Here is a 24,014-nt window from a genome sequence, read left to right as displayed (position 1 = left end):
TATCAAATCTTCTATGGGACCTAAAGTCATTGAAGGAGGAGTACCCATGTCCTCAGATACATTTTAGAGTGTATTCCATACATCTGTGTACTATTATAACAACAAGAACAGTTGAGTGCTTGACATTTTCTTCCATTCAAAGTGACCCCAAAATGTTTTGTATGCTACAGAATATGCATTAGGATAGCCAGGAAGAGCCAGCCAGCTTCAAGATCACAGGAAGTTAGTCAGGGTTCCAGAGGAGGGCAGGAGCAGCCAGGTCTGAGTGCAGACTGTGCTATTTCAGCTGGCTGACCTAGCAGACATTGTTGTCCTTCAAGAAGCCACAAACAGCTGATTAAGAGAACCTGCCCAAAGGAAACCTCTGTCGCATGCTCTGCAATGCTGTGTCCAGCATTGTATCACAGGGGGCACTGCGTACACCAGCTTTTTAAGATGGTTTTGCCCTCCAGTGTAAACTCCATTAAATATTTAGTTCCTTAGTGGATTAAGGGTGGAAGATGATGAAAACAAACCACATCAAAACAAAGAATGATAATAAGGGAAAGAAAACAAGCATTCAAAAGAATTCTGATGTAACAGCACTTTTGAAATCTACTGTAGAAAGGAGGAGTGTTTGGAAACAGTGGTTTAATTGTCTAGGCACTGGAACAAACCAAAAAAAAAAAACCCTATCAGAAATCAAATCCCAAAGTTCAGTTTCTGCTATGAAGAACAACATGCTAGCTCCACTGCACCTAAAGAAAAAAACCCAGGGGGCAGAATCAGAGAGAAGAAAAGCAAGGAATTGTCACTGTATTAAAAACCAGACAAACCACAACAGCCACAAGCAAGCAGGGCACCTCTTCTTCAGCCACTATTTCCCCTCACCAGAAACAGGATACGGGGATGTGTGTTACTGTACTGCGAGCTAGTAACCCTGGTTTTTTTTTTTTTTTTTTTAATTAATGAGTCCTTATTAGATGTTATAAGTAAAACTCTTCCCAAGCTGTCAATCTTAAAAAATTAATTTGGGGTATGAAAGTCAAGCTGAGATCCTTACAACTAACACATCAAGCTAAGCCCTGTCCACAGGTATACCTGTTCTTTTCCATTGGCTAGTCCACTGATCACACAAGTGTAGGTGGAGATGTTGGCCTTGTGATTACAACTGAGTCAACAGCACAGCAGCTAATGAACAGCAGGAATGTGCTACCCAGCTTTAGCAACTCAACAAAGGCATTCACACAAAACCCAGACCCTTATTTTAAGCACTTAGTAAGGAAAGGCAGTTCCATAAATAGGAAAGAGACAGGTTGAGATAGTATCAAGGTATCATCTCAGCATTTCTAATGATCATTCAGTGATGGAGAGGCAGCTGACACCCAGCACTCCCTTACGCATCCCTTGCTGAAAGGCCTCTGGAACACCCACCTTACACCTCCTCCTTCAAGCTTCTGCAACACGAGAAGGATTCACCAGGTGTCTTTTATTTATTCACCAGGTGTCTTTTATTTATTCACCAGGTGTCTTTTATTTAAGCTTCTTGGTTAAAATTTGCTCAGGAGAGCAAATCAGGAGAGCCTGGTTTTATCTGTTAGGATAGTGAGTGATTGAAATGCATTTATTTGAACCTGCTTTGTTATTGCACTCATCATCTCGGTCACTTTTTTCAGGCACTCAAACCTGACACAGAATTGTGCCCACCAGAGTGCTCCAGCTCTAATTAGACAGGCTCTGGTAGCCACAGAAAAAAATGTAGCAAACTTTTGCCCAAGAAAAGAAACTACGCTCAGCTATCGACATACCTGAAACAGCTCTTAGAAATTATAATACTTGTAATCCCTTGATAGCACTCCTTGCTTCCTTGGAGCACATGTAGCTCGTTTTTCAGTGCTTTCCTTTACAACAGTATTTTGGCATGCAGACCACATGGAGACAAAGTTTTAAAATACTTTGCTATTTAGTCTGAGTACCCACCTATTGTGTTCAATAGAAGTCAAATCACTATTTTAGCGAACGGGCACAGTTTGGAAGACCTGTTCAAACAGGAAACTTACATTATCACAAGGCTGTCATACACAGAAGCTGAAAAGACAATTTGAGAAAATAACCATTAAAAAAAAAAAAAAAACTTGTTAACTTCATTCTGTGATGGCACATTCAAGTATTTTCCAGCACTCTGCAAAGATTGAAAGTTCTTTAACCTTCTTGACTTTGCATTATCAGTGGGGTACACGTGAACTTCCCTGATACCCCATCATGGATTGCAGTATGTATGCCCTTTGGGAACGCCTTTTGTGGCCAACACCACAGAGCAATTATATTGTTTGTATGGTGGCAGTGTTAAAGATTCCTATTTAAGGCTCAAAGCCTCATTTTTCATGCATTTTCCTCTAGCAGCATAAAATATCAAGAAAATAAAGAGATGGGCAACATGTGACATGACAGTAAAAGAAAAATATACAAACACATCTAAAAATTTAGCAATTTGGAAAGGTTACTTAAACAAGCCCAACTTACCACCTTAATTACCACTGCCAAGGAAAACAGGATTTAATTTTTTTTTGGAGATTCCAATTTAGAAAGCACATTTGTTTCTCTTCTTCAGGGAAGATAAACAGACTGTTTCTAGAGTGAACAGTCCAGTATAAATGGGATTTAGGGTAGGCAGAACTGAAGGTCATACAGCAGTGAGCTCACAAGACAGTGCTGCCCATTTTGAAGCATCGCTAAGTTCATTAAAGTTCCTGCTATATTCAGCTATAGGAGCAAAGTGCAAGTATACGTACTTTTTCACTTATTAAGTATGTTTATTGGAATGGTAACAAGCTATTTTCAAACTTTTCAAGTTCTCAGTCCATAAATGTAGATGACAAACTTGCAAGACAAACATTTTGTTCCACTCATTCTTGGCTTGATTTAAAGCAAACAAAAGTAAGACCTTTCAGTGTTAAAAGGGAGTCACTCACTGATCATAATGTTCCAGGTTTTATATTCATACTACTCTAGGCCATGTGACAAAAGAAGAGAAAAATTCCCAAAACCTTGGAGTTACATAGCCCAGAAATTTATTGAATATTTGCTCAAATACATTTTTAATAGAACTGTTCAGCTTGCTTGGTTTTGCTGCTCCCATGACAGATCATTAACAGACGCACTGAGCCGTAATCACCAATTAAAAATTTTTATGTATGCAAGTGTTAAGCATGGGACTGCAAACGCCTTCTGGACAGATCTGTGACTAGGAACCTTTCTTTCAAACGATTCAAGTTGTGTAAGTTGTTGCATCAAAGGTTATTTAGAAGAGCCTTTTACATTTTGGTCTTTTTAAAACAGTAAAACACTTCAAGCATTTGTATTTGAAGTTTTCAATACTGGAAAACATTTAGTCCAGAGTGTTTGCAACAGGGTTTCTAATTTTTCATATGGTCTCTCTTCTAAGTATTCCAGAACATTTAGTCTTCAGTTTTGGCTTCCATTTCCTCGGCATCATCATCCCCATCCACCTCAGCATTTTCCCTCTCCAGTCTTTCCAACTGCCTTGCAAGCTCAGTCTCATCTGTGTCAGTAACCACCTTAGGCTGAAAAAAACCAAACCAAAACACATGACCAACAGTCAAAGAAACATCACATGTATTTGAAGACTCTGATTCTACATAAAAAGCAAGAGACAAAATACATCCTGAAGTTATACAATAAAACCCAGGAAAGTTAAAATTTTTGGCCATTTGTTCATTTAAGGAACGTGGAAGTTCAGGTTTGTTTTTTTCTTTAATACCTTTTCGTAAAATTTCTTGTAGCGTTACTGGTTTGCTCTACTTTAGGGATACTGCAAAGAAAAAAATTATATTTTATAATGTAATTTGTTCTTACCTCCATCTGCACATTAAAGACTCCTCTCTTCTCCTCAATTTTTTCTTTAATTACAGCCATGGCTTGATTCAGAACAGACAGTCCTTCAGTTCTCTCCAGTGTTGTAGTAGTCATCACATAACGAGGAGGGGCTATCAGATTAATCTATCACATTGTAGGGATTGGAGAAAAAAGCAAACTCGGTAACAAAGCCAAAGACGGTATGTTGATATATCTATTTAGATAAAACAATTAAAGGCGTCACAACACGTAGTATTTCTTATGATGACTGAATAAGTAAACTTTTTCTTTTGTTACAAGAAACTATTATAAGAAATAATTTTCAAAGAAGGGAGTACTTTCAAGTTTTTGTTTAAAAATTTATTCAGTAATACACTTAATATCCTCAAATTGTTGGGGAAGAAAAACCAGGTCTGGCTACAGTAGCCATTCTGTCAATAGTCAAACATAAGTGGAGCAAACTCTCCTTTGCTTACACAATGTTATATCTGAAAATAAAATGCATTGCTCCCTACATAAGGTTGCATAAAGGAACAGGAGGTATGCAGTGTGCCAACACTAGACTTCAACAAATTGAACAGAATAAATACAGTTTCTGGAAGTTTGAAAGCCACTGCATAGTTATAGGAACAACTGTCAGCACACAGCTGAAGGGGAATGTGTTACAGACCTGCTAGAGAAGAACTGGAAAGCAGGCGTACGGCTCCCCAGGCTCAGTTGGGTGATTGAGACAAGAGCAATTACATGCTACTGGTACCTGAGGGCATCAGAAAACTTTGCTTTTGATTCCATTATTAAGACTGGCACTTACTTTAATGGGCATGTTCTCTGTGGAACAGTTCAAGCCTGCTCTCAAAGCTTCTTTTACTGCATCTATGCCTTCATAACCATAACAGGCCACCTCAATATCTAGGACAGAGAAATACAAATAATGAAACTTTAAGGTTACCAAAAGCTGTAAAATCTTTAAAGCTTTTTAATTTTAAATCTTTTTAGCAACCAGTGTTTATCCACAATGAGAGCCTCAGTAGCTCCCAAATCTGAGGAAGGTACTACACTTGCTTGATTCGTTAAGTTGAGGTAAAGGTCTTCATAAATTCTTCAGACATGTAACATTTTTTACATTGCGCCAAGATACAAATTTATACACCGACATTCAGTCACTTCTCATCCAATAAATTCAACAGGAATGCTTATGTATTTCACACAGAGAGATGAAGATATAAAAGCATTAAATACCAGAGCAATTTTTTGCAATCAACCAGCTAGAAATACCATTTTCATATGCCCATGGACAAGTAGCTAAAATATATACTGTACCTGTGCTGACAGAGATCAATCATCCTGTCAAGGAAACAATTAATTTAAAACTCTGAATAACGAAGAATATTGCAGATGCAGTAATAATTATAAAATATTTAAGTTAATTGTGTGCCAATGCAGTATGACAAACTACATTATATGTCATGACTACCACTTTGTGTCCCAAGGAATCCACAGTTCCGGAGGAAAAATAAAAGCCAAACCACCTTGTACTTTAGGGTAAAACCCACTGAGACATTCTGAAAGCAATCCTTGACTAAGGTGTCTTAATTCTGAACAGTTCCACTCAAATATCAGCATTACAAACCACTAGTTTTAAGTGAATTCATAGTTTGTGACAAGATAGACTAAGTGACAAAGTGTCAAGATGTGCTCAATGAGCATCTGGGAAGAACTCACCAGCTCGGATTTTGACTGCTTGAGGTGTCAGACGTCTGTTAATATTGTCAATCAATACACGTCTCTCTTCCTCTGTCAGATCCAGGCTATCCAGGATTGCAGGGTCTCTGAGCCAAGCAAAGCAATGTTACAGAAGTTATACTGAAGTGGAACATGACACAACATTAACTTCTGGTACTATTTCTATATTCTTGCAAATAACCCTAGATACCTGCTAGGCAAAGAAAACAGGGAAGTTTCTAAAGAGCCCATTGAAACACCGGAAGAAAATAAACACATCTATTTTCAAAATATTTTCTATTGGCAAACAAAGTAGATAAGCACCTTATTCAATCTGTTCCTGGAAGGAATCATCTGAATGATTTTTAAGTTTTTTTTAAAGCAAAGGAATGACTTCTGTCCACCCCCATTTGCATATGATACATGGAATGAGACAAGTATGATACTTGATATTTATGTTTCCTCCAATATGAAGATAAATCCATATCACATGAAAGCAAATCCACAATGAATTTTGGGGAGGGTGGGAAGGAGGGGTGTTGAATTATTTTAATGTTTCAAACACAAGATTTTTTTCATTCTACAAAGTAACCAACACTCATTCCATGTTATACTGCACTCCTTTTTAACAGTAACTGGATCACAGAAAGATACTTATCTGCTGGCTACATTCTTGGCTAAGGAAAGGATAAAGGCTTCTTGAATTGCAAGCTAATACTTTAAAATTCAGGGATCACAGAAGCAAACTCCTCTGCTGTTTACCAATATAAATTAGCAGTTCTTGTTTGAAGAAGTGGTGTCAATTTTCTATTGCTGCATTAAACTTATCCCAAATATATCTGAAACTGAGAACATAATCAAAAAACTCCACAAAAACTGCTGCTGTTCTGCAGAGACAAGAGTTGCAGTTTTCTGGAAAAAATACCAGATCACCTACAGTATTACCAGCAGGTAAACATGAAACAAAACAGTCCAAAAACCAGATGCAGTAATGGAGATTGGTCTCTGCTGCTAATACAACACCATCATTCATGTTTTTGGATACTCAGTAGAGATAGTAGAAGTGCCAAACAAGCAAACAGAACCCAAAAATATGACAGGTTTAACACATCAAAATATGAACTTGTATGGCAGAAGTGATTTATGTGACATACAAATTCTGTTTAATTTACAAACTATCCTGTTAAATCTTCTAGTTACTTTCATAAGCTTTTGTTAGGCTTTCACCAAATAGGTCCCCAATGTTTAATTTTTTACTAATCAGAAGGTAAATATACTTTCCAATTTTTGCTGTCTAAAACCCCAAAACACTAATCCTCAAGAAAGGAATAGTAAGTCAAATTCTTAGAGGGAACACTAAACCTCACACAGCATTTCAGCAAGAACAAGAAGGCAGAAACATCCACATTTTTCTGCTCTGTTGTTATAGGTTTATGTAGGAGCACAACATGAACAAATAAAAGTTGCGGTCCATTGTCAGAAATCTTAAGGCATTATTGATAGAAAGATGTTTTGAGAACAGACAGCTTCAGAAGTTTGTGCTCCAAACTGAATAGCAAATGAGCAACAAAAGGCCTGTGCTCAGGAATTTTCCTGAGTACAAGAAAAGCTAAAACAGCCAGGGTAACTATAGGGTGTTTTTGTTTTTTTTCTTCTGGTATACAGGTGTTTAACTAAGTATTTATCAAGTAAGAATTATCTGGAATTCCTTTTACAGCAATGTATCCAGATTTGCCCTTTACCAGTAAATTTGTTTTCATCAGAAAATTATTATTATATGAAACAAAACACAGTCTAAATGAAGACACAAGCTGTCTCTTCCTCCAAAACAGAGATGGTTTTAAGCTATTTAAAAATACTATCAAGTGCCCTCCTACTTCCTAAAGTCAACACAATTTATGGAAGTTTTATTACTGCCATCTAGTGTTCAACTCCAATTCATGTGGCATAAAAGAGTAAAACTAAAAACGTTTATTGAGAAATCTAGTTTTGGATTGACAATTTCACAATAGATTCTTTAGAGGAAAACCAAATACTTTAGTTATTAAAAAAACTGCAATATCAGACTATTAAAAATATAAAAGCAATCTATCTAATTACATATTTCCTTAGCATCACAATTTCCATCTCTTTCTGCTAATATTTCCATTTCTAAGTTCATGATCCCATTCTTTAAGTTTGGAAGTGTAGAGAAGTAATGAGCCAGCCTGCCACATTTAAAAAAGAAATTGTCACTCTTTCACTGCACAGGCAGTGGAAGAGTGACAATCAGCCCTGAGTAGAAATGTCTTCAGACACAGAGCTAGATATTTCTGATAAAATCTGCCTGGGATAGACAAGTTCTGACAGACAAACCAAAATCAGTGTTTTTTCCTGTTAGAACTGTCACAGACTCATCTGTGGCAATAAAAATCAGGAAACTGAAAAAAATCAATAAGACTGAGAAATCTACAATAAGCAACTGGAAGACTGATACAAAAATTTACCAGGTTTACTTGACCAGTATATTCTCAATACTGACTCTGGGAAAGGAACCCAAAAAAACAATCCAAAAGAACGTGATGATGGGGGTGAAGGTTTGGACTTGGCTCCCTGCTAAATGCCCAACCCCCAGTAGCAGCCCCTCTCTTCCCCCCTTTCTACTTCCCCCAGGGAAAAGGAAAAAAAACTATGCAAATTGAAGAACCCAAAAACCAAGCTAGTTATATAAAAAATATATTTTATGTATATTACAGTTAAGATGCTATATACACAGCAAACGGGAATCCAAACACCCCCCACCCACCCCGAAGGGATAGGGAAAGGGGAAAAAAGGGACAAAAGGAAACAAAAAGGGACACCGAATAGATATGCGCAATCAAACCCGAGAACTAATAAAATAACTAGTAAAATAAATCTCACCACGTCCCTTAGAAAGCAGGCTTGGCAGACACTGCCAGCACTCTCCAAGCTTCCACGTGGCAGGTTAGTGGATGCTGCAGGCCTCAGCCTTAGATAAGCGAGACCAACGCAGGGACCCACTGTTCCCGAACTCCGGTAGAAGAGGAACGAAGGCTGCTCCTCCCCTCTTATTTATACCACGATTTACGTAAAAATTGTATGGAATACTGGGAACACTGCCCCTTCCTTGGTTACAAACTGGTAACCAGGGAAGGCCTAGATTAAAACCACCACAATGGGTCTATTTCAGGAAACACTTCTCTGCAATTTGAAATAAGCCCCTAGAAGTGTAAAAGGTGTCCTTACGAGACTGCGTGCTTGAATGCATCATAAGCACCATATCCCGGTCTTTTGTACTTGTCATCAAACACCCAGGCAGTTCTCTGGAACAGACTCTCCAACTGCTCATCCTTAGTGTACTCCAAGACTTCAGCAACATGGCGAAGGATGCTGTAAACCTGAAACGCAGGATTGTTACAAAAACCAAAACGAATACTGAAAGCAGACAAAAAAATTTCTGCTCAGAAGTGCTAAGACCGCACTGCAGTAAGGATGGGAGCCTGAAATTACGTGCATATCTTTTCAGTAAATAGTTGCCCACAGTACGCTAAACCAGCATATACTTTTGGGTTTAAATATAATAATTTAAATATACCCCTTTACATCATAAATTTTCAACTGAGATCTTTCTTGATCTATTCATTAATTAACTAAAAAACAGTTTACTGTAGAAATCACGGACAGAGGAACTTGTTATATATCCTTGCATGGGTAAATGAGAATTAGAGTATGCCTAATACATGAGAGCAATACTTTATTTTTACACTATCTTATGTCTGTGCATTTCAGTCATTCAAGAAAGAAGCAGGAAATACAGTGCCTGAATACAGACAGGCAACTTACAGTCTTTGATTTTGTGAATTTGTCTTCACATTTGATTGCCTCCTCTGGAGATACTCTTCTTTTTGACAAGTCAATATAACCTATTGAGGAAGACGATTTTAAAAGTGTCAGCCATTGAGCAAACTAAGTCTGACTGCTTCAAGAGAAATTCATAGAGAACAAACACTCTGGCTCAGGATTTGCCCCTTGCCTACACTATCCCTATCTGTTGCTACAGAAAGTAACAAGACCAAACCTCAATGGATTTGAAGTAATTGTGATCCAAATTAGGACATAAAATTTTTCTTTCAACTGCAAACACTTAAAATAGCAAATATGTTGTATGTTTTTTTTTAAATTACTGCCTTATTGCTTTCTCTGCAGACTTTGAATAAATTTTCATAATATCTCAGCAATCTGTGATCCATTTGCATGTTGCTGCACACAGTTTGGGAAAAAAAAACATAGCAGCACACAAAGAAGCAAATTTAATGCACATTTTTGTAGTGTTCAATGCAATTTAAATCAAAGCTGTCACTCCAACTGTTTAGCTCTGAACCATTTCCTAATAAAATAGGCTTGGTCTGAAATTCTGACTCTTAATTTCTTGGATACCCTTTTGGGAGAAACGCCCACAAAAAAAATTCTTTTGAACCACTCTTCCTAAATTTGAAAGGGTCTTCACCTATTTCTCACAAACTATATGTTCCTCCACAGATGCAATAAAAGACCACTAGGTGAGTTCCAGATGTGTTTCTCTGTTAGTATGAGAATAAAATTAATTTGTAAAAGGAAGTATTTTTTCATTACAGATGCTGGGAAACTTATTTCACTTCAGATCTGTCTGAAATAACTTTATGCTTGTCTTTCTTTCCTCTCTGCTTTTCCTTATCCTGTCATTTATTACTTAATCTCAGAGTTAACTGTAGTTTCAGAAGTATTCTAGAAAAGCCTATTACTTGAGAAACATCATACCAACAGTAACATTTCTAGGAGATGTGCTCATTTATTATTTCTTTATACCTGGATATAGATGTTAGAGATTGCATGGAACTGTATTATCAAAATCCAACATCTTCTCAATAGAAAATATATTTTAAAAATTCTTCAAAGATTCAAATGATTGAAAGACAGGAAGAGACAAAGTTGCCTGTACAATCTCAGTTTGCACCCTAGAGAGGTAATGTGGCACAATAATTACATACTTGTCACCTATTTTATTGACAAGGTTTGAGACTTGTTAATGAACAGGATATGCTTAGTAACTAGATTTTTAATCTCTACAGCATATGCTTGATCCTTCTCTTCAGATAAGACTTGAAGATATCAAAAGAAAATTCCACTTCACCTTGGTTCATTACTGAGCTGGTGAGGACCCAGTTGAGCAAATCTTTACTGACATGAATCACTGTCATTAACCCAATTCCCAAAGAACAGAGGAACAGAAGAATGGCCACAGGTATCAGATGGCACAATCACGGTCTATTTTGCTTAAGTGCCCTAAAAAAAAGTAGCTCTGGTAAAACCTCCAAATACCTAAACTGCTTAGTTTATCTGCATTTCTCTCTATGAATTCAATCTTGATATACCCATAGTATCTCCAAATACCTTTCTCTTTGTCAACCCTGATGACCACAACACATTCATTCCTCCCGATGCGGATGAGTTTGTTAATGGAACGAATTCGTCTCCTGGACAGCTCACTGAGGAGGATCATGCCTTCGATGTTGTTGTATTCCAGCAGGCTGACGTAGGCTCCCATTTCAGCAATGGACCGAACATTGACCATCACTACATCTTCCACCTCTGGAAATTTATGTTGGTAGAATCTACAGCTTAGTCCCGGCATTCTGGAATTCAAGCACAAAACCCAAAGATTTTATTTCACAGCGCATCATTGCTTTCTCCTACAAACATGGCAGCAAATCAGCAAGGACAGAGAGCAACACTGACACAAAAGATTCCAAATCAGGATACGGTTTTTGCTCAAGTTTTAACAGAAATTACATAATAAATTAACCTGTATTTTAAGTGGTTTTACCACAATCATTTGCTAAGATGCCAAATTTTTTGCACTACAGTAAAAAAAGCTTGCTGTCCAGACCTCATTATCCATTTCAACTGTCGTACTACCTAAACACAGCACAATGGAGAGGTTTCAAGCGGTGGAAAGGTGGCACTTGCACTCATCTAAATTCACGAGGTTGTGTAACATTTTCAATTGGCTTGTAAGAGCAGGAGGACATGGGAGAGAAGAAGACTGCAGTGCTCATGAAGGTTATTGAGTGCACAGAGTAAGACAGCCCATGAGGCTAAGAAAATAAGAGGCAGAGGGAAGTTTCTGTAATACTGAGGAGGAGCAGACTCCAGAGGATGACTTTCTACACTCAACACAAGATGTTTGGGATAATCCTGTAAGACCTGCTCCAGAGGCCCACTGTCAGCAAAGAAAACAAGGCATTAATCAGAACAGAACTAGCCTAGCCTGAATGAAGTACTAAAGACCAAAAAAAAGCACCCCCCAACAGACTGCAAGTCAGAAGGAAAGAAAAAAACCCCCAAACTACCTGAAAAAAATCAGGATTCCTTCATTATACATTCAAAAAAAAAAAAAAGTGCAGAAATAATACTTCATAACCAAGTAGTGGTAAGAAGGAATGCTTAAACTGCTTCACTTTTCTGCTGATGAATCCACATGCTTTTAAACTTTTAATGAGGTTAGTTCAATTTCTTGTCTATGCCTTCAAGTTTCACAGAGAAGATTTTCTACAGCAGTACGAGCCTAAGATGCAGAGTCAAATGCATCACTCCTTCAAAAGGCTTGTTGTAGTCACCATTTTGAAGTTTTACTCCTGATCTTTACAGCAGTACCAATGCTTCCTAGCTATACAAAAGTTTAAAACCAGAGTAGGATGGTAATGCCACATGCTCCATACACACGGCCACACAATTCAGAACACTGTCCATTCTTATGTTTCAGAAAGGTGAAATACCGACTCGGAAAAGACTATAAAATCACTCCTCTAAAGGTTTTGTATAACTCTATACAATTTGAAATTGAATACGGAACTCCAAGGTTACAAATAAAAACTTTACAGTTCTCTTCTCTAGTCCCCTCAATACAGCTCTGCTCCATCCTACAGGTACTTATAGGATGCGTAGGGAAGTTGCGCTGCAAAGAACAACGCCGGGCCACAGTGAGGGCGGACAAACACCGCCCTGCACACACAGCACTCTCCACAGCCACAGTTACTCCTCTCTCCACAGTCACAAAGCTTTAATTTCGGCCTTCTATGGAAGGTTCCCAGGAACAGCACTGCGCCGAGCGCGCCGGACCCGGAAATCATCTCTCCTCTACATTGGACACGCCTCGGCCGAGGCTTCGGCCCTGGCGGCCGAGCCACCCCTGCGGGAACCGAGCCAGCCCTGCCCAGCGCCGCCGACTCGGGCACTACCCCACGGCCCCCACACCAGAGAGGGGCCCGGACAGTGCCCATCGCCGGCACGGCGCGGGAGGCAGGCCGGGGACACGCGGCCCCGCCGGCTGCAGGGCTCCGGGCGCCGTGCCGCTCCCGGCCCGCCGCGCCGGGCTCTGAGCTGCGCGGGTACCGGCCCGCCCCCGCCCGGGCCGTGCCGCGGTGCGGTGCGGTGCCTGCGGGCGGTCGCGGTGCCCGTGTGCGCTGCCCGCGTTCGGTACCTGTGACTGCGGCCCGGGGGGTCCCGCGCTGGACCCGCTGATGCCGCCGCGTGCGCCCGTACCCCGCCGCACGACTGCGCAGGCGCCACCGGCGGCGCCGCTGAGCCGAGCCGGAAGAGCCGAGCGCCTCGAGCGCCCCCGCGCGGTAGGCGGAGCCGTGGACTCGGCCAATCGCGCCCCCTCCTCGTCGGCCCCGGGGCACACGTGACGACGGGCGGCTCGCGCGGGACCGCACGGGCATCCGGGTTTGCTGCCCCGCGCGCGGGGGCGGAGCTGCGTCACGTGACGGCGGCGGAGACACCGGGACAGCGGCGACAGCCGTGACAGCCCGACCGGGCCCGCCGCCGTCATGTCGGGCAAGGACCGCATCGAAATCTTCCCCTCGCGGATGTGAGTGCCCGCCGGGAGGGCCGGGATAGCCGGGCGGGTAGCGGCGGGGGCGCGGGGCCGTGCCCGGGACAGCGCCGGGGCCCGGGGCGGCTCGCGGGGCTCTCGGGGCTTCCCTTCCCGTCGGGGCCGGCGCTGGTCGCCGTTCCGCCCGTTGTGTGCCCGCTCCCCCCGCGGTGCTGTGACCGAGCTCTCGGAGGCCGCCCTTAGTTCTCTCCTTCAGGTTCTGCTCTCGGGCTCCCATGAGCTCTGTCAGCCCTCAGAGGGCCGTGGCGGGGTCCGGCACAAACATGCCGGGTGTGGCATTTAAAATCATGCCATTACGCAAACCTGATTTTAAAAAGGACATTTTGTAAAATGTGTGGGTAAGGGGAAAATGGACAAATAGAGCCATAGCTTCCATTAACTTTGCAGCAGACGACACTGCTGTGCCAGAGGTTGGCCATAAAGTGTTAAAAAAGAAGAAGGAAGTAAAATGCTCAAAGTGTAGTGGACAGTCAGGTAATTTTCCAGATCCTGACAGCAGACTATTTGTCATTAGATCATATGTCTCCTGACAAGGCTTACAAAGCTGCCAACACTGGAACAAACACAAGCAATTGAACAAAATTGATGTTTTAATAATGCTGTTCAGTTTCTCTTTAGAACCCTCCAGGACAGAAAGACTTTTCTTTAAGGTGAAAGATTGTTTCAAATCTTGCATAAAAGTGAGTTGATGCCTGCATGTAATCTTTATAAAAACATGCCTTGCAGGACAGAAAATCTCAAACATAAAATAATAATTATCCCCCCGTGTGTGAGCTCAGGACATATAAAGTAACAGTTTATATGGAAAGATTAGTACATTCCATGGTAAAGGTTCTGTTTTGAAACTTAGTTCAGGAATAAACTATTACATACACAGAAATTATTTATTGCATACACTTAAGTCATCTGGTCTCACTCCTTTTCTCTGGTAGTGCTCTTTTCATTCAGTTTACACGTCCAAGAGAGGGCACTTCAGTCGCTTTTAAAAGGTATCTGGTTTTGTGGGCTGATATGCCACTGTGGCAGGAGGATGGTCATGTAGTAAGGCTTAATATTTACAAGCACTGTTTCAAAGGAGGTAACAGACCAATAATGTGGCTGGTGTTTCCAGAGGAATGTAAGTTAGAATGGTAAAATAAAGATGGCCTGTGTTTGCAACAATTAATTTTGTTCACTGACAGAAGAGAATTTCATAAGGTTTGCTTTTTTTGTTGTTGCTTTTTTGTGGGTTTGTTTTTTTGTTGTTTTTTTGTTTGTTTGTTTGTTTGTTTGTTTGTGTGCGTGTGTGTTTTTTTTAGTTTTATAAATCTTTATGAAGTGGCTTGCTGATAGGAGCCTCTTCTGTGCTGGATATCATCAGTTCCAGAAACTGCTCAGTCTCTTTGAGAGTAAACAAGACATTGTTTAGTGCACTCTCAGAGCCTGTGAAATCTTGCTCAAACTAGAAGGCCAGCCAGTCTCTGGCAGGTGGTGAACAGAAGGAACAAGTTAGTTCAAGGTTAGTTCAAGACACCTGCTGGTTGGAAAAGTATAAAGTTGCCTTTTTACTCTGATTGTTTTTAATCATAAACATTCATAAAGTATTTGTGGGTTTCAGTTATAAGTATTTGGTAGATGTTAATGGAGCTATTCTCATCACGTGCCAGTAGGTGTGGACAGTAATGTGTGGATAGAATCTTAACTATTCTTACTTTTTCCAAGGTCAGAGTGGAAGTAAGGGCTCGAGTGCTGTCCTTTGTGCACAGTGGCTGCATGTACAAAGTGGTAGCTTAAGTTAGCACAGCTTGACCTTTTTGTAGTATAGCTCCTGCTATTCTAGTTAACTTAAATCAAAAAGATTCTTCAGATTTAAGGATACTCTACAGCAGAGAGGGAAGCAAGGTTTGGATCCTTCTTCAGTGCATAATTTGATACAAGGAACCTTTAAGAGTGCTACTGATAGTAAAGGATATACAAAACTACAGCTAACTCACTAATATACCTCTTCAATTGTTGCTGCCTTTGATTGTCTTAAATAGCTTGTAAATCTCCTATGCAGCGTATGAAGATAAGGAATCATTGTACTTTCTGACTTGCCTCAAACAAGAATGTACAACTGCTATATCTTCTTGCACTATGAAATCAGAACACAGCATCAACAGTTATGGTCACATGAAGAATTTGCTGTGTTGTCTGATTTTGAGAAGGTGACATAGCGGTAAAAGAACTTTAAAGCAATACCAGTGTCATACTAACAGTGGGCTTTTGGGGTAGTTTGATTTCTGGTACTTGTAAGACATAAAGAAAAATGAAAACTCTTATTTCCTAATATGGAAGTGTTGAAAAATGTCTCATCAATTTTCCATGATTTTTGACTTTGCAGATAATAACCTTGTAGTTCTCAGTGATGAGGGAGATAATAAACTCCCTTGATTTCAAACGAGAATATGAAATCCTATCCTGAAGTGGCCAACCTGCTCTACTGCAATGATGTTTCTTGATTGCTTCATAATTTCAGTCACATCCACAGCAACAACCTTTGCTTAAATTTTTTCCTAATCCCTTCAGATGATGCAGAACATTTTTATTTATTCCTCTGTTTAACAGGGCTCAGACCATCATGAAGGCTCGTTTAAAAGGAGCCCAAACAGGTCGTAACCTCTTGAAAAAAAAATCTGATGCTTTGACACTTCGATTCAGGCAGATCCTTAAGAAAATTATTGAGGTAGGTAAATTAGAAATTTCCTTTGTTTGGCTTGCTTTATTTGAAATCTGTCTGTTCTGTCAGTTTTGCATTCCTGTTCTGCTGTCTTCATTAGGTAGGCTGGAACGTAGGACAACTTTGTGGATAACCTGTTTTTTGTAAGTGAGACTACTGAGAACACATGAGCAGAATTATGGTTTTTTTTGGCTGCAGTGATATAGAAACTTTGGAAGAGTTAATATTCTTCACCTCTTTCCAGACAGTCTTAGGTTCTGCTTTGGTTTGTGTTCCAAGTTCCCTATCATCTCTTCTGCATTACGGGGACTTTGCTCTGATGCTGCCAAATAGTTTAGGAGTGGTTTTAACATGTTCTGTAGCCCCATTTTTGTTACTTTATCCAGCTTAAGAGTACACTGCAGATCTATAATGTTTGCTGCATGACTATGTACACTAGCAAGCAGAAGTTTTGTCCAGATTGAACTTGTTCCCTGCTTCTTCCTCTGCAACACGGATGACAAATCTAAGATGAAACACGGTAGAGCCTAATATGTCTTGTTTTGTTCCACCATGCCAGATGGGTTTTAGCTGTACTGTTTTGGCTGCAATTGCTGCAGTACCCATGGTTAGCAGTAGTGCTTTGTTGCCACGCTGTAGGCAAAGCTCTCAGCGCTCTGTATCGTTTCCTACAGATTGTCCAACACACAAAGGCTGTTGTTTCTCAATAGCATGTTTTTAGCTACAAGGACTACAAATGTGTAAAAACTGGGGAAAAATGGAGTAGGAGGGAGAGTGCAGCTTCACAAAGCTGCATACATCTATATGTTGAAAAACAACAACCTGTCTCATAGTATTCCATACAATGTGAAGGAAGAGTGTTTTCCTAATAAGCCACTTTATTGTCGTGATTTAACCCCCATGTAATAGAATTTTTTGATTATGAAGAAGGGAAGTCTTTAGCTGGATCAGTGAAATAGCTGAATTTTTTTTTCCAGTCACCTGGGAATTACAATTTGCAGTATAATAGTAAGCTATCTGTATAGAACTCTCTCACTCTCTTCAATTTCTTTCTGTTGTCTTCTCATTATGCTGTTAGTTATTTATCCTGGAAAAGGAGTAATCATGTGCCTTGTATTTGATGCCTTTTTGTGTTTTTTTTAATTTTTTTTAACAGACTAAGATGCTGATGGGTGAGGTGATGAGAGAAGCTGCCTTTTCACTTGCTGAGGCAAAGTTCACAGCAGGAGATTTCAGGTGAGGATTGCTGACCTTGCAGGTGTCATACCCATGGGAAAGAACGATTGAAAATTATTATTTTCTCTTTTGGAAAAAGTAAAATTCTTAAATGTACTTTAAAGAGAAAAAAAAAGGACAGTGGACAAGGTAGGACAGGATGAACTGAATTCTTTTAGCTAAAGGTGGGAGATATTGCTGCAGGAGAGAGATAAGTTGCATGCTGAAAACAAAGACTCCATTGGAAGCTAAACGAAGTGGAAAGACCAACTGAATTTACCTAAGTCTTTGGTTTGAGAAGGTGTTGAACTTTGCAACTTGGAATCAAATATGCAGGGAAGTGAGAATTTATAGCGGAGTATTGGAGTGTTTGTTAATTTGGTTTTGCTTGTGAATTTGAGGGACAGAGGTAATGTGTGTTCTTTTCTCCCAGAAAGTCACGCAGTGATTTTACCAGTTGTTCTAATCTTCTGTCTCATTGACCTCCTGTCTCATGAGAGCTCATGAGGGCTGTATGCCGGAGGGGAAACAAATATTTTTCCTCCAGTAGGATATTTTTTATTGTATTTTAATAAATTACAGTTCTGTCTAGAGTGTTTGTGTAATTCATTCAAGGGTGCATAGACCTTGTGAAATAAAGTTGGAGAAGTGTTAATGATTCAGCTGATGGTACTACCAACTAATGGGGAAGAACTGAGTAATCAGACACAGGAGTAATCTGTGTGCTGCTGAAGAAAAGTCTTTTTGGCTTTTCATTTGGATATGGTGCTGTTCTGTTTCCTGCCCTAACTAGTCACAGTGTTTAGCTATAAACAGTAGTCAGATTCCACCCTGTTAAGTAAACTGCACTTAGTCAGAAGAGTTAGCCTCAGTGACCTGTTCTTGGAAGACCTTGAGATACTTCAGAATTTTTCAAGATGAATTGTTGAATAAGCTCAAGTTTCTTAATATCCTAGTCAGTGGGTAAACATACCGGTGTTCTGAAAGAACAAATACATACAAACCAAAAGGCCTTGATTGTTGTGGCCTTGGTCTGCATTAAAGCCTTGAGATTTGTTGACTTTTATTGGGTTGATTAGACTCGATGTTATTAAAATAATTTGCCAGATAACTGGCTAGTTTTAGTTATGCTTTATATACTTGGTCTAAGATATTTTTAAAGTTACGTTCACAGACTCTGTGTCTTTTACATTTCCAAACGTTGCTGGAAACCTATTTCTTTCAAAGCTTCTGTGTTAGCTTCAAAGTCTGTGCAATGAATTGCATAGAGAACTGAGCTGACAACAATTTCCAGGTCTTTACAGCTATTTGATAACTGCCTCATCTTGTATATAATGATGACTTAATGAACCACTTCAGCTTTCCTGATTCAGATTTATGTTTTCTTCCTTACAGTACCACTGTGATCCAAAATGTGAACAAAGCACAAGTCAAGATCAGAGCTAAAAAAGACAATGTAGCAGGTGACTTTTCCAGGCCATGAGTGTTTCAACTCAAGGGAATCGTGGAAGGAGACTTGGAAATATGCAGGAATGTATCCAAACACTGTCTCCTCTTCTTTATTTCTCTTATTTATCTAACAGTAGGAACACTTGTAATTGGTTAGGGTTTTTTTCATATATAGCATATGATTTTTATATTTAGTTATTTACCTCTCATAAAATTAAATGAATGTAAACTGCAGTCCAATTTCTAGATCTTTGGACAAAGTAAAGGTTCGATAGAGCTTTACTGAAAAATAGATTGGGAAATTAATTACCAAAATTCAATAAATTTCAGGCAATTAAATATCAATACTTGTCTATGAAGAAAACAAAAAAGATTATTGAATGCATAAAATATTCCTTAAGCAAAGGGAATACATTACCAAACATAATAAAAATGAACATAAATATAAACCAAACATAATAAAAGTGAACAAACTGGAATACTTCCCTGAATTTTTCAGGGTCTAGATATCTGTGATCTAAACACAGTTCAGATGTTCCATGTTATATGTGAGCACCAGCATGACTTAATCGTTCCAAGCTATCTACGAAGATTTTGAAAAATAATCTTACATAACTGGAACCAAATGGGGGTAAAAGTGATTTGTACTTAACAAATCTATAGCCATTTACGTCTCTTACATTTTTGTTCACTCCTGTCAGGTGTAACCTTGCCAGTTTTTGAGCATTACCAGGAAGGAGGAGACAGTAAGTACACACCAAATGTTTTTTTTGTCTTGCACATACTTACAGCAATTCCATGCTAATACAAAAATACTTGTCATGTCTTGATGGTGGTAAGTCAGTTTACATCATAGGCATGGCTGTACTTCCTTCCTTTGATGCTTTGCCCTGTTCCTGTGACATGGAAGGATTATGAAGGACTATAGTGGATTTTACTTTTCTAAATCAGTGAGTTTTTCAGATGAGGAGAAGACTTGTCTTGAGGTACTGGATTTTGAGACTGCTAAGTCTTACTGTGGACATGCACAACAGTGATCTGTAGTAACATAAACCACTAAAAAGATAATTTGTTAATAGGCAAAGGCTTCTCACTTGCTGAGCTCTTCGTATCGCTGTAAATTATTAATTTTTATCTAGTAAAAAAACCACTACAGTAGCAATAGTAACAAAAGTTATTTTTTTTCAGGCTATGAGCTGACTGGCTTGGCCAGAGGTGGAGAACAGTTGGCTAAGCTGAAGAGGAACTATGCCAAAGCTGTGGAGCTGCTTGTGGAACTGGCCTCCTTACAGGTTGGCAGGAAGAAAAAACAGAAGGGCATAACTGATTTCTCACTTTTTTGAAAGGAAAGTAACATGTCTCAGTAATTGTAGCATAATCTAGTCTCAGTGCTGTACAAAGTTTCAAACCTTTTTAAGCCATATTATATCAGTTATATTACCACTTCAAAGAAATCCTTATTCCTTAATACTAGGAAGAAACTTCCTTTGGAGAGTGGGTAACTGCTGATGTGCAGTGTGCAGTGTGCTAGTGACATTAGTAGAAAAAAAATTCTGCTTCTCTCAAGGACATAGTCTCTCAAGCTACATGACAGACTTAGCTTTCAGTTTTCTGTATAGAATCGATCGAAATGCTGAATTTATCTTGTTATGTATTAATTATTTAATCCCATTCCCTCAGACTTCCTTTATTACTTTGGATGAAGCCATTAAAATAACAAACAGACGTGTGAATGCAATTGAACATGGTGAGTATTTTCTACTTGGAATGCATAACATTTTTCTGTCTCCATGCAAAATAGGGAGCAGGGTCATGGAAGCCACTCATTTGACCTCTTGCTTGTTAGCAGCATTTCTAAGCAGTTCAAGAATGCTTTCTAGAAAGCATTACAATGAAACATATTGCAAGAAAGAAAAAAATTAAAAGCCCAGTGGAATGGAGTACACAGAGAGAAATGAATATGCAAACCTAAAGTAAACAGGAAACTGTATTGAGAACCTATAGGACAAAAGTTTCACAAACACATTCTGGAGTCTCTGCTAGTGACTTTGGTTTAATTGGTCAGGTCTGTTGACTAGAAGCAAAAGATATGTTTCTAAGTGTTAAGATGTTCCAATAGCTAGCATAATAAACTTTAAATAACTTCAAAATAGATTTAACTTTAAATCACTCTAATAAACTTTAAAATTGTAATAGTGGTGCCCAGTGAGGAGGTGTTGACTTTTTGTTTATTTTAGATGGAATAGTCCTTATGTCAATACCCTGGTATTTTTCTTTGATGTGAATTCTTTATCCTTCATGTTCTTGTTTGTAATTTTGCTTCTTGCCATTCCTTAAGTACTACTCCAACCAGAATATTGCTGTGATTCCTTTTGCTGCAGAACTTGATTATTTCAAGTTCCTTTCTAAGTTTTGATAGCTTAGATTTAATCATCTTTGCATGTATGCAATAACTTATTTCAGTCTGTGTTTCTAAACCATCCTTTTCAGTACTGTTTTCCATAGACTGGTTCCTTTGAACATGCAGGCCTTAACTGCAGCTCATCACCACTCTAGAGAATTTTACTTAGACAAGGTTTCCTCTGCAGCTTTCCAAATAACACTGGTAGTGCTGATAACAGCGTTCTTCTTTCAAAGTTCTTCTTTCAAAAAGTGATTCTGACACATAGCTTGTCCAGTTGGGTGTTAAAGCTGTGTTGAGTGTCTTATCTCTTCCTTTGTGATAGTGTTATGTTTGAATATTTGTTTTCATGATGGCTTTTTTAAACTGAGATAATTCTGGGAGTAAAAGTGCTATACTGAACAGAAATTTCTGAAAGAATGTGATGGAAGAACATTCAAATTTTGCCCACCTCTTGCAGGTTGGTTTTTTTAACCACTTCCATGAGAAAAAGGAACCTTATCAACAATGAGGGATCAGTGCTTGCTGATTCCACTGCATCTTTAAAAGAAGATGCTGTGGGAGATTTTGTTCAGAGTCCTACCTTAGTCCTGAACTTACTAAAGAAAACAATTCTGTGTACTCGTCCATCAGGAAATAGTATGAACTTCCATGAAAGACATAAATTTCCCCTAGCCAGAATAACTAGTAGATTGACTTCACACATCTGTGAACTCTGTTATATAACTTCCTGGCTAATATAACAGCAGTCCAAAAACTTCTTTGTTTATGTTTTTAGTGATTATTCCCAGGATCGAGCGTACTCTTTCTTATATCATCACAGAACTGGATGAACGAGAACGAGAGGAGTTCTACAGGTAAATATCTAGACTAGACTGGTCTCTTTCTGAAATAGAGCATTTCTCAGAAGGGACTTGGGGGAGAACTGTTCACCACATCTGGCAACAAACATTGTTAAATACGACCTCATTCTTACTGCATGTTGAGTTTCCAGAGCTGGGCACTTGGGCATCTGCAGTTATTTGTCTGAAACTTGTAAATGTATCCCTACCATAAGTTGCACATAGCTGTCATCATTCTTCCCGAGGGAGTGATGTGATACAGTACACTGAGGTGTTCTGCCTTAAGGACACCTCTGCTAGAGAGGTCATTGTTCTGGGCTATGTGAAGCAAAAAATGTCAAACCTGAAATGAACAAAAGAGGAATTAATTTCATTAAAGACAAACAGAGGAGTGTTTAGGGTCAAGAATATAATATATAATTTGGATGAAGTTTTTCAATTACAGCAGCTAGCAATAAAAGCCTTTTTTGTTTTTGCCATTTCGCCAAATTTGCCATTTGTTACAGAATTTTTATTTCCCAGGGAACTTTTCCAGGCAGCTTTATCATATCCAGGTTGTGTGGCACCTTTATTGCTAGCCTGTTTCATGAAAACGTATTTGTTCCACGGATAAGCTGCATTTCTCTTCACAGGCTAAAGAAGATCCAGGAAAAGAAAAAAGTATTGAAAGAAAAATCTGATCAAGAACGGGAGCTGCGGAGGGCTGCTGGTGCGGAAATTGAACCAGCCAATCTCTTAGCAGAAGAGAAGGATGAAGACCTTCTCTTTGAGTAACCCTGCACAGTTGCTGTGTATGGAGCAGGGGGTCCAGAATACAGAATGTCCAATTACAATATAATTCAAGACATGTTGCCTACAAGATACTTATGTGGCTTCTCATTTGGTGTCCAAGTCTTGACTTGAATGGATTGTGGATTTCTCCTGTGAGATTAGAAATCTGGGAACTTGCCTACAGCATAGGAGGAAAAGGAGAAATGTGTCAGATGCTTTACTATCAATCAGGAAAGCCTTTTATTGCACGGTCAGCCTCTTTCTTCATTTACTAAGAGTGACTGTTGATAGCTTTATTTTTTTGCAGGATGGCTCTGGATTGGCCTAATCAGATTCCTCTTAAATTGCTCCCCTTCCTTGTAAAAGAGGAGGAAAATGTTGCTTAGGGAGGGAGATGCATGTAATGTTCTTTACTGCTGAACTATTAATGTTCAGGTTGCTTAAAGCCAGTATTGGCACAGCTGAAGTCAAATGCCGGTAAAGGAAACTCTAGTTTTCTAACCTTTTGATGAAATCCACAGTCTTCTGTGATATATTTTTGTTGCACGATTGCTACCATTGGCCTAAAACATCTATGTTTTTAATTAGAGGTTCTGCCAACTAGTGTACTGTCTGCGCTAGAAACAAGTGTAAATTTTTGATGTTAAAATACCTGGTGTCTGGCTCAAGTTGCTAGAAGATGGTGGTCTTAAAAGCTTGTGCTGATTTCAAAATAAAACTACTGCTCAGTTTGAAGGGGTGTTTTCCTAAAGACAGAATCACAGAATCATTTAGGTTGAAAAAGACCTCTAAGATCACTGAGTCTAGCATTTGACTGATCAGCACCTTGCCAGCTAGTCCACAGCACTAAGGGCCACGTCCAGTTATTTCTTGAACATAACTGGTTGTGTTCTTTGTTCTTGAAGACATTGGTTTACAATCAGCAAACTGAGCACACGTCCCAGAATTAACACTAGTATATTGTCTCTAATACTACCAGTCCGTTCAGGGTAAGCATCTTGTTTCAAATGTGATCCAGCACTTAACTGCAGATGCAGCGTAAGTGCAAGGAAATTAATTTCTACCAACACCTTTAAAAAGTCATTGTAGAACTGTATAAAGCACAAGGCCACTTCTCTTTTGAAGCTG

The 24,014-nt window shown here is 39.3% G+C and overlaps 2 protein-coding genes across 2 annotated transcripts; one reads left to right on the top strand and one right to left on the bottom strand.

Moving 5' to 3' along the window:
• Positions 1-3,027: 3,027 nt before the first annotated feature.
• On the bottom strand, positions 3,028-13,170 carry EIF2S1 (eukaryotic translation initiation factor 2 subunit alpha). The gene is made up of 8 exons (XM_027894036.1): positions 13,097-13,170; positions 11,008-11,249; positions 9,421-9,500; positions 8,824-8,975; positions 5,578-5,684; positions 4,667-4,764; positions 3,856-3,999; positions 3,028-3,563 (listed from the first exon to the last, which is right to left on the bottom strand). Exons 2-8 carry the CDS (start codon positions 11,246-11,248, stop codon positions 3,438-3,440), a joined length of 948 nt encoding a protein of 315 aa, XP_027749837.1. The 5' UTR covers position 11,249; positions 13,097-13,170; the 3' UTR covers positions 3,028-3,437.
• Positions 13,171-13,353: 183 nt separating this feature from the next.
• ATP6V1D (ATPase H+ transporting V1 subunit D) lies at positions 13,354-23,621 on the top strand. Its single transcript, XM_027894037.1, has 9 exons — positions 13,354-13,486; positions 16,097-16,214; positions 17,365-17,444; positions 18,819-18,886; positions 19,574-19,618; positions 20,061-20,164; positions 20,553-20,619; positions 22,052-22,130; positions 22,748-23,621. The coding sequence occupies exons 1-9, from the start codon at positions 13,446-13,448 to the stop codon at positions 22,887-22,889; spliced, it is 744 nt and encodes a 247-aa protein (XP_027749838.1). The 5' UTR covers positions 13,354-13,445; the 3' UTR covers positions 22,890-23,621.
• Positions 23,622-24,014: the final 393 nt, after the last annotated feature.

The sequence above is a fragment of the Empidonax traillii genome, unplaced genomic scaffold (genome assembly GCF_003031625.1).
Source record: "Empidonax traillii isolate 1590-97213 ecotype Southwest subspecies unplaced genomic scaffold, ASM303162v1 scaffold415:size763157, whole genome shotgun sequence".
NCBI classification, from domain to species: Eukaryota; Metazoa; Chordata; class Aves; order Passeriformes; family Tyrannidae; genus Empidonax; species Empidonax traillii.
The sequence above is the reverse complement of the archived record's forward strand: the minus strand, read 5'-3'. Positions and strand labels throughout refer to the sequence as shown.